This window comes from Mya arenaria, chromosome 3 (genome assembly GCF_026914265.1).
Source record: "Mya arenaria isolate MELC-2E11 chromosome 3, ASM2691426v1".
Classification (NCBI taxonomy): Eukaryota; Metazoa; Mollusca; class Bivalvia; order Myida; family Myidae; genus Mya; species Mya arenaria.
This window is the reverse complement of record NC_069124.1, coordinates 26,405,859-26,421,966: the sequence shown is the minus strand read 5'-3', so window position 1 is coordinate 26,421,966 and position 16,108 is coordinate 26,405,859. Positions and strand designations below refer to the sequence as shown.

General features: G+C 34.5%; 1 protein-coding gene and 1 pseudogene across 1 annotated transcript; both read left to right on the top strand.

Annotated features, from left to right (window-relative positions):
* LOC128225891 (WD repeat-containing protein 49-like) overlaps positions 1-4,912 on the top strand; it is a 37,493-nt pseudogene extending 32,581 nt beyond the window's left edge.
* Positions 4,913-6,220: 1,308 nt separating this feature from the next.
* LOC128227858 (uncharacterized) lies at positions 6,221-15,688 on the top strand. Its single transcript, XM_052938757.1, has 4 exons — positions 6,221-6,271; positions 11,270-12,180; positions 13,722-13,799; positions 14,477-15,688. The coding sequence occupies exons 2-4, from the start codon at positions 11,274-11,276 to the stop codon at positions 15,304-15,306; spliced, it is 1,815 nt and encodes a 604-aa protein (XP_052794717.1). The 5' UTR covers positions 6,221-6,271; positions 11,270-11,273; the 3' UTR covers positions 15,307-15,688.
* Positions 15,689-16,108: the final 420 nt, after the last annotated feature.

Below are 16,108 nucleotides of genomic sequence, written 5' to 3'. Positions count from 1 at the left end.
CAGTGGTTTGCCCACTTGCTTCTCACCAATGCGATCCAGGTTCGATTCCCAGTGAGTTTGGTTATTGGTCACCAAACTGGACAAGTGGATTTTCTCCGGGTACTCTGGTATCCTCCACAACATAAGACCACACTCTTGCGCAACATCGTGCCAATGAGAGTGACTTAGTAAAAGTTATCATAACTTTCTTCAAAATTGTTGTAAAATAAATAATGTTTAAACTAACATTTTTTTTTATCCCTCTTTATTTTATTTCAGTCAAACTCTAAGGGTGCTATGGTGAGTGTGATGGGGGTGAACAAGGCAAACACAGTCCTGTTTACGGGCGACAGTCTCGGCTTTGTCTACCTCTGGGACATCGATGGATACGCTGCCACACACGTGGAGTCCGAACCACCAGAAGGTAATGTTTTATGTGGAATTTTATTTTGTATGAGTCCTAGACAGATGATAACCAAGGCATTTGCATACAATCCCAATGTATACAACATACCCTGTATAAGCAGTTTATAATATAAAATATCATCAAAAGGTCAGATAGTCGTTATTTTGTTGCATTTTTTATGATATTTTAAAAATAATACATGAATTATATCATCAACGAAAATGATGATATAACGTTGAACAATTTATTAAGAAAGTCTATGCAGTCTTTGAATGGCCTGAATATATTCATACTCATGATTTTGATATTAACTTTTTGCAGTGACGATGACATGGCGAGGTCACGTGAAGAGTGTAACGGCCATCTCTCTGGTGGAAGAACATAAACTTCTGATCACAGCGTCTGTAGACTGCACAGTCAGACTCTGGAATATGGACGGCCACTATGTTGGTAAGTTACATGACATTAAGGAAGAGAGGATAATTGTTTGTTTCAATGTAAGATCATAACATATTTCACCAAGTGAACTTCAAAACTTTTTGGCAAAAGATATATTTTACCAGTGGCGTAGCGAGTGAATTGTAATGTGATCTTACACACAAGACAATAAACAACCATTTTTTGGGCTTCCGAAGGTTGCAAAATAAGTAATTTCATGTCAGACATCAGCTGAAGTATATGGCAATTAATCAAGTCTGATTTCTCACTTATATCAAAGCTTTAGGAGCCAAAACCACAGAACATAGATCAAGAACACTTCACCGTTCAGTATTTCACTCTGGCTCCGGACTCGAAGTCCGGACTAACCTTTGACAAGGCATGCAATTGTTAACTTTTGTTCACAACTTCTCAGTGTAAGGGCGTGTCAGCCTATTACATATACAAATCAAGTCCACACTACTCCAATTTTGAGTAGAGCGCCAAAAAGACTTGTATGTTGCTTGTCAATGGTAAGATATGGAGATGTTGGATTTCACTATAATGCCTTGTTGAAAACTGTTATTGAGACAATGTTGATTTCTATTCTTCTGTTAACGGGTTGATACATTTTTTTCATATTTTGTAATGCATTTTTATGTTAAAATCATTTGACTTTATGTTAAAAACTGTATGATTTGTGTACACTGTGAGTGTCGAAAGGCAAATTTTTGTTTCAAATGAAAACAAATAATTATATCTTTACTATTTATTCACCATTTTAAATGAAACATAGCATAGTCTACGCTGCTAACAAAGCCTCACATTCGGTCTTTTTCTGGAGTTTGTTTAAGAGTTTAGCTTCTCCAAACACTCTGACAAACCTTTTCATAAACCGCAGCCTGACGGAGCACTGTCAAACCATTGTTTTGAAAACAGGTTTGTCGAAGTGTTTGAGGCAACTAATCACCTAATCAAACTCCGGTAATGAACTGAAGGCGCAGCTCTTTAAGCGGCATAGACTGCCCTTTTTTTCATTTGAAATGGTAAATAAAAAGAAAAGTTATCTTTGTTTTAAGTCATTATTCGAAGCAAAATGTTGCCTTCAGATGTAGCACTTATGACGTAATTTATCACGTGGTATGCACACACTGTGTACAAATACAAATAAATGAGTTTAACATAATAATGCATTAAAATTCATATTCTTTGCATCAACCTATATTGTGGCCCTTTAAAACTACATACCTTAAAGTTGAATGACTGGCCTGAAATAAAAAGTTTCTGTCTCCAGGTACATTTGGTCAGCCTGACCCTTGGGACATTTACAACCAGGGCACATGGCAACACCCTATGGTGCCGTACGACGTCCTCATTGACCCCATGAGTCTGCCAGACCACCCTGTTGTCTCAGAGAAACAGAACATGCATCAGATCATATATGAAGATAAATCTTCTACAGATAAGGTACTGTTTTAGCATTAGCTGTAGGCTCATATGAATTACTTTTGAGTCCATTTCTTCATCAGTGCTAGTGACCTTTTTGAGAGCCTTTGCTGGGCTTGAACCAACAGCCTCTCTGGTGAGTGGTGGACCCAATAAACAACAATGAACCGGTGTCACTTTCATAATGTTGACTGGTTTTAGAACCTTATCGATGTACTAAAAACACTGTATTAGAGAGACCTTCTACAAATTCCCCTAACAAATGTTCTGTAGCTGTTTTTCCTAATTCAATTTGCTATAATTTCCCCACCTTAATTCAATCTTTCCCAAACTTGGTTAAAATGTTTGTTAATAATTTTATGATGACCTTGATAAAAATGTTAAGGCTATAGATACTGTGGAGTTAGGTCCCTTCAATTGTTAAAATTTGACCAAATTGCATTTTTCACTTTCTAACATGACTTTTTCTTATGCAATTTAATCCTGTTTTACTTGATTTTATTTTGGATAATATTGTCTCACTCTTGTTCAGTTTCAATGTATTTTTTTTTCAGACAACGCGGACCCCCACTCCTCCAGTTGTGTACAGCAAACAACAGTACCACATAGATGACGACACTATAGCTAGTCTCATTAGGGAAAAGACCTTCAAGAAGGGAACAGGGAAAAGGTATGGGGCCAGCATCATGTACTTTTATTTCATTGGCCGAATGTTTAGCACGGTGATATTTTCACTGCTCCTATAAAGTTCAGCTCCCATATTGATCAATAAGCGTAACGCAGTGTTCAATTACTTCCAAAAAAATATCATCAATGTGACGTCACTACATTATATTATTAAGATGAAAATTTATTTCACTTGTAGATTATTCGCTCGTTGTGATAACTCGGTGTAATAAATTTTGACCTTTCATCGAAATGATTATCCTCTGTATTTTTTTTGTTTGTATGAAGCTCATCCATTTTGCAAAGAATACATCAAGAAATTCATGTTAAACTTTCATTTACTCAGTCATGAATACGAGTGTACCAAGGACTGTAACTCTGTTTTCATTAATTGTTTGCTTACATATGTCCCCTGATTGACTGGCTCTTCTTTTAAGATCGAACAAACATTAGCAGCTGTTTTTGGTCAAAACTTCAAGATGGTGTTTAGTTGTTTGTGTACTAGACATACTACAATCATAGCTTTATTGTTTATACCAAACCCTACAAACTTTTCAGTCTGATTGAATAAAAGTAAAAAAAGAATATTTGAATTTCAGACAACGTCATGAAAAGCTCCGCCCAGTCCGCATTGATAGAGGTGGGCCAAGCGAATACCAGATGCTTCGAACCCTCGATCTAGAAGACACACCCAGACCTAAAACTCCCACCCTGAAATTGGACAAGAATGATCCTTTTAACTTTAACTTCATAGACTGAGAAATATGTGATATTCTATTGTTTGACTTTGCCATTGGATTGTATATTGAATTATTGTCTGTGATAAAAATGAATTTCTGCTGCCAGATGTGCATAATCGTTTGAAAGGGTAAGAAATGTAGATTATAAAATTCTAGTACATGCGTAATTGACATGACGCTAAATTAGATCAAAACCACCTCTTTGTTGAACAAAAGATTACATTGAATCCAAGTCCATATATATAAGTTTGTCCAGGGTTATCATGTGACTAGTAAAGCATTCCATTGGTTAAACAGTTATGAATTTTATATAATGGTGAATCAGCATCATGTTGCCATGTGACTTGTAAAGCATTCCATTGGTTTAACAGTTATGAATATTGATATCATGATGAATCAGCTTCCTGTTACCATGTGACTAATGTAAAGCATTCCATTGGTTCAACAATTATGAATATTTATATCATGGTGGATGAGCATCCTGTTACCATGCGACTTGTAAAGCATTCCATTGGTTTAACAGTTATGAATATTTATATCATGGTGGATGAGCATCCTGTTACCATGGGACTTGTAAAGCATTCCATTGGTTCAACAGTTATGAATATTTATATCATGGTAGATCAGCATCCTGTTACCATGGGACTTGTAAAGCATTCCATTGGTTCAATAGTTATGAATATTTATATCATGGTAGATCAGCATCCTGTTACCATGTGACTTGTAAAGCATTCCATTGGTTTAACAGTTATGAAAATTTATAGCATGGTGGATGAGCATCCTGTTACCATGTGACTTGTAAAGTATTCCATTGGCTCAATAGTTATGAATATTTATATCAGGGTTGATCAGCATCATTTTACCATGTGACTTGTAAATCTCTTCATTGGTTCAACAGTTATGAATATTAATATAAGGGTGGATCGGCGTCATGTCAATTATGTACATGGACATGTGTACTTGTAAGTTGAGATCTGTATTGTGTTGCGATAGGCTTCATATACTTACTTCTTCGAGTTAGAATGTGAATATGTTATTTCTTATTTATAACTGTATGTGTCGATTGGTTTCTTCCGGAGTTTTTGACCGGCAGCATCTGCTACGCTGTGATAGATTTAAACACTGTTATTTATGTTGCACCAAAAGACGTTCTGAATCGAACATTTTATTTGTTGTCACTATGTGTGTATTGTTGTTGAACTCTCTTCCTTTTACAAAGTCATCTTTTAACATTTCCTGAGTACTGTAATAAAATAAATGAAAGTTATGTTTGAATTTTTTTATTTCAAAAATGATATATCACATGATATATCACAGGGGCGGTTCAGGATTTCGCTTTAGAGGAGGCACACTTTGGAAGTGCAACAGAGAACGTGCGCTCGCTTCCCAAAGAATACGAACAATCCATGGGTTTCAATTGGTTAATTGGGGATTGAAGTAGTCCCCCGGGAAAAATTGAGACATTTCAGTCTGAAGTATTGCATTAACAGGCTTAAAACTAAGCAGTCATATAAGAAACCAATAAATGAATTCTATTGTCTTCAGTACCACAAATCGCTATCAGTTATCGTCAGATCTTTTTTTTTTACATGTTAAAAGACTAAATGCGCCTGGATTACAAATGGGTGTTATGGGATTTTAATTGAAGAATCTTAAAGCTGCACTCTCATAGATTGAGCGTTTTGACAACTTTTTTATTTTTTGTATTGGAACGAGCCAATTTTTGAGAAAATCCATGGAAACCAGTTATATAAGACTGCTGACAAAAATTAGATCGCAGATTATTAAATTTAAGTTCAAAAATTGATGTTTTATGCATTTTTCTTAAACCGTTAGTAACGGTTTAAGCCACAAAACATTAATTTTCGAACGGAAATATGAAAATCTACGATCTGATTTTTTGTCAGCAATCTTATATCATTAGTTTGCAGATATTAACACAAAAATTTGCTCTTTCTAAGACAAAAAATAAAAAAGCTGTAAAGATAGTATATCTGTGAGAATACAGCTTTAAATAAATCGTGGGAGGAACCGAGGGGAATACGCAGTTATAGACAATTACGCAGAAAATGGAAAAGTGTTGTCAACACTAGAAGACCCTGCCTTACATTACGAACTACAAATAGTCAAAAGGTCCTCAGCCAATATCCGGGGTTTCCTTTAATTAACTTTACTCTAGAAAGCAATACATGTGCGAGATGAAAGCAATATTTATGTATCATAGTTCATAAAGGTGTACTGTCAGTAAGTGTTTAATATGAAACTAGCTCATATAATTTAAAATTTCATAACTTTATATTTCAAATTGGTAATGACAGGCACTTATTAGTTTGGGGGTCACTCAAAATATTTTTTGGAATCGGTTTGTATTGCACATATAATGCTTAAATTATATATATCATTAAATTGACTTTAAAATAAATTTATAAAAGGTTATAATTTGGTTGCTATTTGAAACATGTTCTACTTCCAATTTAACACAGGTTATATCCGTACAGATAAAAATATCAGTTTAGTATAACCTTACTGAGCCGAACCTACTTTCTGGCAATGTTTATAATCTCCCTTTGATATATTTATTGTTTACTTCCTGTACATAGTAAATCTTGGAGTAAAGGTTAAAAAATATTTATATCATTACACTTAGTTTTTATATTATATATTTGTATATATTACATATAAGTATAATAATGTTTATTTGGTTTGGTTGTATAATTTACGTGCTAGTATAAGAAGGCTTGGATATTATCTATGTAACTAAACGTACTTTTCTTAAATTGTTTTGATCTAGTTTCGATTTAAAATTCATTTTATTACATTTGAAAACAGTAAGATGTTTAGTATATTTAAATGATAGAACTAACAAATGAGTACAATCTTTCAATATCATGGGTAAAAGTTGAGAATTTTGAAAATCCTGAAAAATGCTGGGGGCCTGGGGGCCGCAGGGCCCCCAGTCAGGTCCAGGGCGAAGCCTTGGCCAGGGGTCCAGGGGGCCAGAGGCCCTCGGAAGCTCCTTAAACATAGCCATTTTAGTGGATATGAAATGCCTTTTCCAGGCTTTAATTTTAAATAATGAGGAGTATTGGAATAAGGTTTTTCAGACAAATATGACTATATGAATAAGTATACTGAAGTATACTAAAGAATATCCTGCATAAGCAAGCCAGTAATCATGATTTACTAATTTTATTTTAAAAACCTCAAAATTAACCATGCTAAAATACCATATTAATCTGTCACTTTAAAGAACATGGTGCAATAAGCAACTTGTCAAATCACTTCGCACTTCGGCCGAGATCGTTGCTAAGTTACCGGTACGGTACAAAAGACCATTAATCATTCTTGTTAATTGGCATCCTACTAATCAGCATTTTTGTAAATATCCAAGACATAATAAAACTGTCAAAACATAAAGGAAACAACATTACTAAGGTGTTATAAATTATCTACAGTGTATAAAATTTTACGACATTTTGGGGGAAAATTTGACATATACAGTACTGCAGTCGTCTGCACATACACTCCGACCTGTTTTGGCAGTCTGATTTGATTTTTTTAGCAGCACTTCTGATAATAAACTTGTTTTTACAAGTCAGAGGTAATATTTCTTCTGTTTCTCAATCAAAAACACTGGCACTTGACAAGTCTCAACCATGACGTATTTAATGCGTATTTTCCGAAAATCTAAAAATAGTAACAAATATCAAGTTTTTGTTTACATTGTTTCCGTCATTGTTTTTGTCTGAAAATTTAAGAAATTAGAAATTCTACCGCTTTTGAACACAAACTACCGCTAATGAGACCTAAATCTACCTCTCTGTCATTGCCGAAGTAAACTCAGCAAGTTTGCGGTTATGTTTGAGAGGCCTGTTGTAAGTTTTTCGGTATCGGACGTAGAGGTTACCTTATATGGAAAATGCTTAAAATAGCACATGACGTATTGCAAAGGTTACGATCTACGCACATTTCTGGAGAAATGACCCGGAAACTGATGCTTTCTGTCACGGAAAGCTCACGAGAGAGATTCAATTCGAATTTCTTGAGATTGAAACTGAGATTTAAGCTTGCTTAGATATCATCGCTGACCAAACTTGAAAACAAAATACTACTCGCGCCTTTTTTTGAATATAATTGTGACTAAGGACCGCGTCTGCCATATATGGAAACTTTCGTGATTCTCCTCAATGACGTTAATCTTCCGATCGATTCGATTAGTCGCGCAGCAAGTCGTGTTTTCCCGCCTATTTCCGTGAAATATACGTCACAGCGTCGTTTCAAAATACCGCAGTGTTCGGATAAGACAATAATAACATAAGTTATCGCAGATCTATACGAACGTCGAAGCATCGAATAAGCGATGGAAAATATAGTTCAAGGTCCCAGCCTAACCCCCTCAACCCCCCCCCCAATTTTCTCAACGGATCTCGACGAATTGGAAATTCGACCCTCCGGGAATACGAAAATCCGGAATTTCCGGATAAATCCGGAAAACTTTTACCCATGCTGAATATAAGATTACATTTTTGAAAACAATAAAAGTAAATCATGTAATAGTTAAAGTATGTTATAGTATGTAAAAGTGTCTGCACAAATGTTGTCTTACATACAATTTAATTTCTAGCGTATGAATAATTGAATAGTGCAAACCCAAACCATAGGTATAGCACAGTAAAGCTTAGTCTTCGTGTCATTGTACATATATATGAAAATGCATACAGTTATCACTACCGAATCATTGCAATCATGCAGTTATTAGCAAGGATACACATGAACAGTCACATGTGAAAGCATGTATTTGCTATTTGCTATTTTGTTTTCATGGGGAAAAAAACTCACAAACCAATGAAAGATTACTCTTTTGGACAAACATCTTTCAAGTTAGTCCCAGTGGTTGGAATGTATAGAATTTGGTTTCCCAGCCTATCTCTGGATATTTTATTAAATGCCTAAACATCCATCAACCAAACTTATAAAATATCATCATTTCTATTGATAAAGTGTTCTACATTCATTTAAAGCAAATGTGATATCCATACAGTGAAGTGTAACCTTACCAAGCTTGACCTAATTTCTGGTGATGTTTATCTCCTTTGCGATATTTATTATCTTCTTTATGTTCACCCTTAAACATGAAGTAAAGGTAGAATTCATTTTGAATCATAAAATTCGTACTTATATTTATTTTATTTCGTTAGAGTATAAGAATGTTTTCTGAGTTTGTTTGTTTCATTTACAATTGCTTTTTCTTAAAAAATGCGTTGATCTAGTTTCGATTTTGATTTCATTCTTAAACATTTCTTTGACAGTTAAATATCCGAACTTTTAAACTGTAGAATGCAAATGATACAAACAAACTCAGGAAACATAATTATACCTTAAAGAAGTTCAAACATCATATATCATGAAGTTAAATTAAATTTTGGATATTTAACTATCTTTGTGTACTGTATAGATACACTTTTACAAATGCGTTGATCTAGTTTCGTTTTTGAATTCATTCTTTGACATTTAAATACAGCATATATATATCCTGAAGTATATGTTAAGTTTATTTATATGAGAGAACTAGCACGTGAGTACAATCTTAAACTATACTGTAAGATATAATTTTGAAATTCTAAAACTATTAAACTGGAGTTATGAAACAATATCGAGGGATGTGGAAGAAGTTATTGTTTTGTCCCATGTTGTGTGGAACAGAATTTAAAAAATAGCGTGCATATATATTATGGGTGAATAATTTTAAACCCGTCATGGTTATGGCACGGATAAGCTCAGCCTTCTAGATTCTTCCTTTATATTGTATATACGAAAATACGAAAAAAAACGTTCTTAAAATCATAAGAAATGTATAAATTTCTTTTTAATTGTGGTGAAGGCCGTGAGATATGATAGTTGTTACAATGTAACTAGCGCACAATTTTACATTTATCCTTAAACATATTCATCATAAACAGAATACAAAATGTATATCGCGCACTTTTTAATGTGTTAGACATGTTGTTTACGAATGCATACGATCAGCGTTCGACACTAACGGGAGTCCGGTAGTCCGAGACTCCTAAAATTCGGCTCGGACTACCGGATTTTCCGTCTAGGCAGTCCGTCGGACTCCTTCATTTCAAAATCCAATTGTACACAAATCGTATCCGAAGGTTACAAGTATCCGAAAGCTCGTATATAATTATTTTGCGACTCGTCAAATCGTTATCATTTTGACGCTCTTTAAAGTAGTAAGTGACGTCATAGACTGGTATTCATGTATCTTTTAATGTTTGTAATATGGTAACTAAATCGTTAAAACCCGTCAAACGGTGTTTACAAAAAATATTCCTCGTTGATTTTAGATGTAAACAATGTTTATGTCAACGGTAAAATGGATTTCGCCACCGGCAGCGAAAATTATAAGAACTGAAAAAGAAAAAAAGATAAAGAGTTTGTAATTTATAGAGAAAGGAAATTCAGCAAGCATGGTTAAAACAATTGTCTTGGCTGATATTTGAATTGACATCTGTATATGAGTACCTGACTGTAGGGAGCTTTGTCACTGTGCGCTCTAAGTTCTAACGTGCGATTGAAAGCCATCAAAAAACTTTTAAGGGCCATGATAATATTATAAGCTAAGAAAATACAAAAAAGGGAAAAATAATTAAGTTAGTCACCAGCTGGCTGCTTGTTAATTCAGCTGAACAAAGCTATCTTTGACAGGTAGTGCATTCTGTTTATGGATGCTGAACATTATTCAGAAATAAGGACAGTCCTACACAGACTATGTCACCATGTACCAAGCTTATATTGCAAAGTCTGTTAGTATTGGCACAACATATAAGGCATGTCAGTGTCTCATTGCACTGATTGCAGATGAATGTTCCAATTAAACAAAATTCAGTATTTGATAATGCCCCGTTCAATTCCCTTATATCTGATGGCTCCACAGCCACTTCACAAGAGGCCAAGGTTCTATATGCTAGATCCTCAGTTCATGGCAATTTTTTCAAGTCATATTAGAATCTATTAGATAAATAGTTTCAGTCATGTTCATGTTATTTGAATAAAACAATTAAAATGTAACTTTATTGTGCTCTCAGAATACAAATCTCTAGTTTGCCCTTCAGAAATGAAATACCAAAGGCTCTGTGAAATCATTGAATAAATAGTCATCATTGCTCCAGCCAGGGGGTAGGTCAGAAATGAAACTTTTGATGTGAATTAAATTAGCCTTTATGGGACACTTGCAAGGGCCAGTACTCAACTTTTTATGTGATGTTACTTCTTTCAATACTTACAGTTTGTTACCTCAGCTGTTAACTTTAAGTTACATTTATAACTCATTCCTGGACATTGACTGGCAAACAAAAGGGCACAGCAGGGTGTAGTAAAATGGCAGCTGGGTACTTGAAAAGGGCAGCGGGTGTCCCAATCTGTTAATTAGGGCTAGCTGGAGCATTGAGTCAATAAATTTGAATAAATGTTGTAATTATCCTGGACTCCTTAATTTTATGCCGGACTCCTTGATTTTGGAATTAAGGAGTGGACTCCTTCTCTAAAAGATTAAGTGTCAAACACTGACGATATTGTATATAATTTAAAATTTGTTCTTTTTAAATATCAGGACTATGGAGGTTCCAGGGAAGAAATTGCAAGCAGGACCATCTACAGCAGACACAACCTACTGCCAGCCCTGTGAACAAGATGACGAAATCCTCCCCGCTGAGGCCTTCTGCACCGTCTGCAAGGAGTTCTTCTGCTCAAAATGCGCAAGTCTCCATAGAAAACAGAAGATTTCTAGATCGCACAACCTTCTTGACAAATCCAATATGCCTACATCTATCAGTGGCCACGAGGATAACCACGGATACACAGAACCTTGTAAGACCCATCCAGAAGAGTCTATCAAATACTTTTGCAGCGCCCATCAGGCCCTGATTTGTGGACACTGTGCAGTACAGAACCATCGATCGTGTCATGCTGATGTCATATCAGATATATCCAAGGCCTTCAAAGATGAACAAGAGTATGGAGATGTCATAAAAACAATTGCCAGGTTATTTGAAGACATTGATTTATGCGCGTCTGATGTGAAGAAAAACGTTGACGTTGTAGCAAAGTTAGGTGAAAATGAAGTGTACAAGCTGAGAAGATATCGAGAGGAAGTTAACAAGTATTTTGAAGAAAGAGAACAAGCGCTGTTAAAGCTTATAGAGAAGACGAAAAACATGGATGAAGAACTTTTAGAGTCTCTGAAACCGAAATATACAAACCTTAAGTCCAAGCTAGAAGAAATAAATGTTAAACTTGCAGCACAAGAAAATAACATGATACAGTTGTTTATAGAGACCAAAAAAGCTAAGAAGCTATTAGAAGGTCTACAGAATGACTTTGCTGACATTAAAAAGGACAACGTAATTCACCACTACGAATTCAGAAAGGATCCAACTACAGAGCGTCTTATTGCATCTGACACTGGCCTTGGGACTTTAGAAAACATTGTGACTGAACCGCACAAGATAGCATCCGCATCAGGTATATCTGAATATTTATTTAATTAAACTATTGTAAACAACTTTGATGAAAAAGAACATAACAGAGAGTGTATTAAGACTTGTCTAATAGGACATAGTCTAAATAATGTATATCTCTCTATTTACATATACATTACATTCATTGCATGTATCTAAACATGTCAAATGATTTTGAAGTGATTTATATAGAATAAAAGTTATGTACTTCAATCATATTCACAGATATGTTATAGGATTATTATAAGTTTGTTAACAAAGGCAATGGGCAAAATGAACATACATGTAATTCACATAAAATTACGCTGCATGTTTTGAAATTAAATTACGTTATACAAAAGTTTTTTTTCTTCATAATTATAGATATTCATAATCTTGTTATCTGATTAAGACAGTAGTTTACTGAACTTAAAAACAAGTTGCAATAACGTTTAATACAGAAGTTCAAGATAGTATCTGAAAAAGGTTCACAATCTTTTATCTAGTATTTACAACAGAAGCAATAACGTTCATTACGAGATGTACAAAAACCCTTATTTTAAGAAACTACAAGTGGATTAACTCATAAAGTATTGAAGTTAACATAGGCAAAACTATAACTTTTAAGGTAGCCACTGTACAATTACATGACGTATTAATGATCAGTGATCCTATATTTTTGTATCAATTGAAAAAGGCTTATTAAAGGGACTGTACACCAGATTGGCACCAAAAACAGTTTTTTCTGTATAATATCTCAGGACAATTATCTAATAGAATGTGTTACGCTTTGATATCATAATTGTAAAAAAAGTACCAAAATGTAAAATATAAAATGTGTCGGAGACCGGGTTCGAACCCGTGTCGCCAAAATTGCAGTCCAGCGTCGTATCCACTGAGCTACAACGGCTTACTCTAATTCGGTGACATAATTAAGCTATAAACCTACCTCGGTAATATCACGTGACTAGCCAATCACGCATAAGGAATGAATTCTACCTAGTAGACATACCCATTAATCTTTTTTAATGGAAAAATACGAATAACTGCTAAACTTAAATAAATTGTTAACTATGTGGTAATTCAGTTTGTAAGTTTGAATGCATTGTACACATCGATGCCAAGTTTATGTCAGTTTTCGGCAATTTTCTTTTTTCCCCGCTTTTTTATCATATGGAGTACAGCCCCTTTCAAGAGGATAGATAATATGTAAATTTTTATATCGAAGACTAATTACAAACAAGATTTTTTATCTTTGAAAGATAGCTAAATAGGCCAATTGAAGCTTGATTTCAATTAAGGTAATGATCACAATTACAATGTCTGTTCAAACTGTACCAAAATTTCATGGGGTCTACATGTACAAAAATATAACTTTAGTACCAATGCTTTGGTGAAAGCTTATTTGTCCATCGCATATCTTAACAACTTGATTAATTCGTCATTGCATTTTTTTGCTGAACTTTTAAACATAATTTATGGAAAACAAGAAGTACAATTCCTACAAACTGCAAACAACGCCCCTAATACCAAAAGTTATGACAGTTATGTTTTAAATCACTGCAGAGAGCGACCATAGCATAAAAGGACTCACAGTTCTGGGAGATGGCACAAGGGAAACCATGGAAATTTCCAAACCTACAGGTACTGACAGTCATGAATTATCTGAGTAAATGAGCATTCTTATTTAAAGATGCACTCTTACTCCTAAACAAGATTTACCACAATTAATAATATTGTTTTAAAAGATGAATATATGTCGAAAACAATGGTTCTTATAAAGGATACCGAGTTTAATTTAAAAGAAATAAGTATAAAGCACAGAATTTCTACCTTATGAGACTATAGTTGACCACAGTAAATATTTTACCATTCACGAATCATGTAATATTTTTCACTTTCTGCTATTAAATACACGGTTAAAATCTTGTTATCAGTAATTTATATTTTCCATAAATGTATTATTTAGTAAGGACTTCAAGATTTATCAGTCAAAATTTATGTTTGTTATACATGTGTGTGTATTGATTTTGAATAAGAGTGTCACTTTCGTACATATCCACATGATGTGCTATGTATTATTTGTCTTATGAGAAATGTTTACTTCAAATTTTTATAATACCTGTAATTTTTTCAACGAGCAATGAACATTATTGTTACGAAATAATGAAAATGATTGACATGGTATTAATTAATATGGCATTTTGAAATAAAACCATAATGCTATTTGCAAACGATGATTTTTTTTAACTTTGATATGTTGCCCTATGTAACGTTATTGTAACACATATATTAAATTTACTATAAATAATTCATTACAGTGGGTCAGGCCACTGTAGACCTGACTAAATTACGGTTTACACAAGCCATGGGTATCCCAATGAAGTCCCCAACTGACAACATGCCCTGCTGCCTGACTAGCATGCTCAAACTTACTGGATCCAGGCTGCTGATAGCTGACTGTACCAACAACAAAGTCAAGGTGGTGGACATGCAGACCAACAGCCTGGTCTCCCAGATCAGTGTACGAGGTCAGCCATGGGACATATGTCATCTTCCCGGGGACAGGGTGGCTGTTACTATGAGCAATACAGGTGTTCAGTTCCTTGCCACTGGAGGACAACTCGCTATTGGTGACCATTTCAAAGTTAATGGTGACTGCCGAGGTATTGCTTACCATAAAGAAAGGTTGATAGTGTCCTTCTTATCTGGAAAGGTAGCGGTACTAAATATGAACGGACATGTTATAAGGCAAATAGAAAGAGATGGCAATGGAAAGGAACTGTGCAAATGTCCTGTCTATTTAACATTGGTGTGTGAAGATTCGACTGATTTCATCTACAAATCAGACGATTGCAGCAACACTATCACTAAGCTCGACATGAACCTGAACATTATCAAGACGTTCCAGGACCCTGCATTGGAAGGTCCAAGAAGTATCACGGCACTCGGGGACCAACTGTTAATATCTGGTTACAGAAGTAACAACATTATGATTCTTGATTTGTCCACTGGTCAGATGACACAACTGATCGGAATGAAGGAGGGGATAATATTTCCAATGTTTGCCTATTGCTCTCCGCAACAGGGCAAACTTCTTGTCACGGAAGTCTTCAACAATTCATTAAAGCTGTTCAATACAATCGAATAATGCGAGCCAATGGGGTGAAATGGTCCGAAACATCAACTTATTATTCACTTACCCCTTGCCATTTAGTTGATGCATTCTTTTCAGAATGTTACGTTGACTACTTCAGAAAACGATTTTTCATGATGTTATTTATATTGAACACCGGATCCTTATAGTTTTAGTAAAGAACACGTACTCAATATGATTTGATGATTTTGCTTTGTTTGCATTCAAATTGTGTACAAATCCAAATATTTTTCAAATGTCATCGAACATATAGCATTAATATTCTACCAGAAGGAAATGTTACTTTATGTGCAATGTAAGTTTCCTTTAGCTGCAATAACCTGAAATAAAGATTATCAATATGGCATAAAATTATATACATGTTTTCTTAATTGGGTTGGAAGCCATTGCGTTGATTTGTTATCAGTTATCCAAAAAGGAACCACTCACTTTAAATGTATGATATTGTACCATGTTTTCGCTGTCTTTTTTGTATTTTTCTTGTCATTGGCATCTCTTTTGATATTTGTCGTAACTTAAAATATCTTAAATCTCCAGGAACAACACTGATACCAACATAGCGATTTTATTTATTTCATAGTTTTAATATACAGTTTAAATGAAACGGGCCCCAGGGTCTGATATTGTGCTCCAATTATGGATATATGGCATTGACCTGCCTTTATATAAACAACATAGAATTGCGATTGTTTGGCACACATTTCTTGTTCTTAATCTAGTGTCTGTTTCATTAGGGAAAGTCTTGACAAAATATTCTTAAGACAGTATACAAAGTGGCGATAAGTTTAGTTTTCAT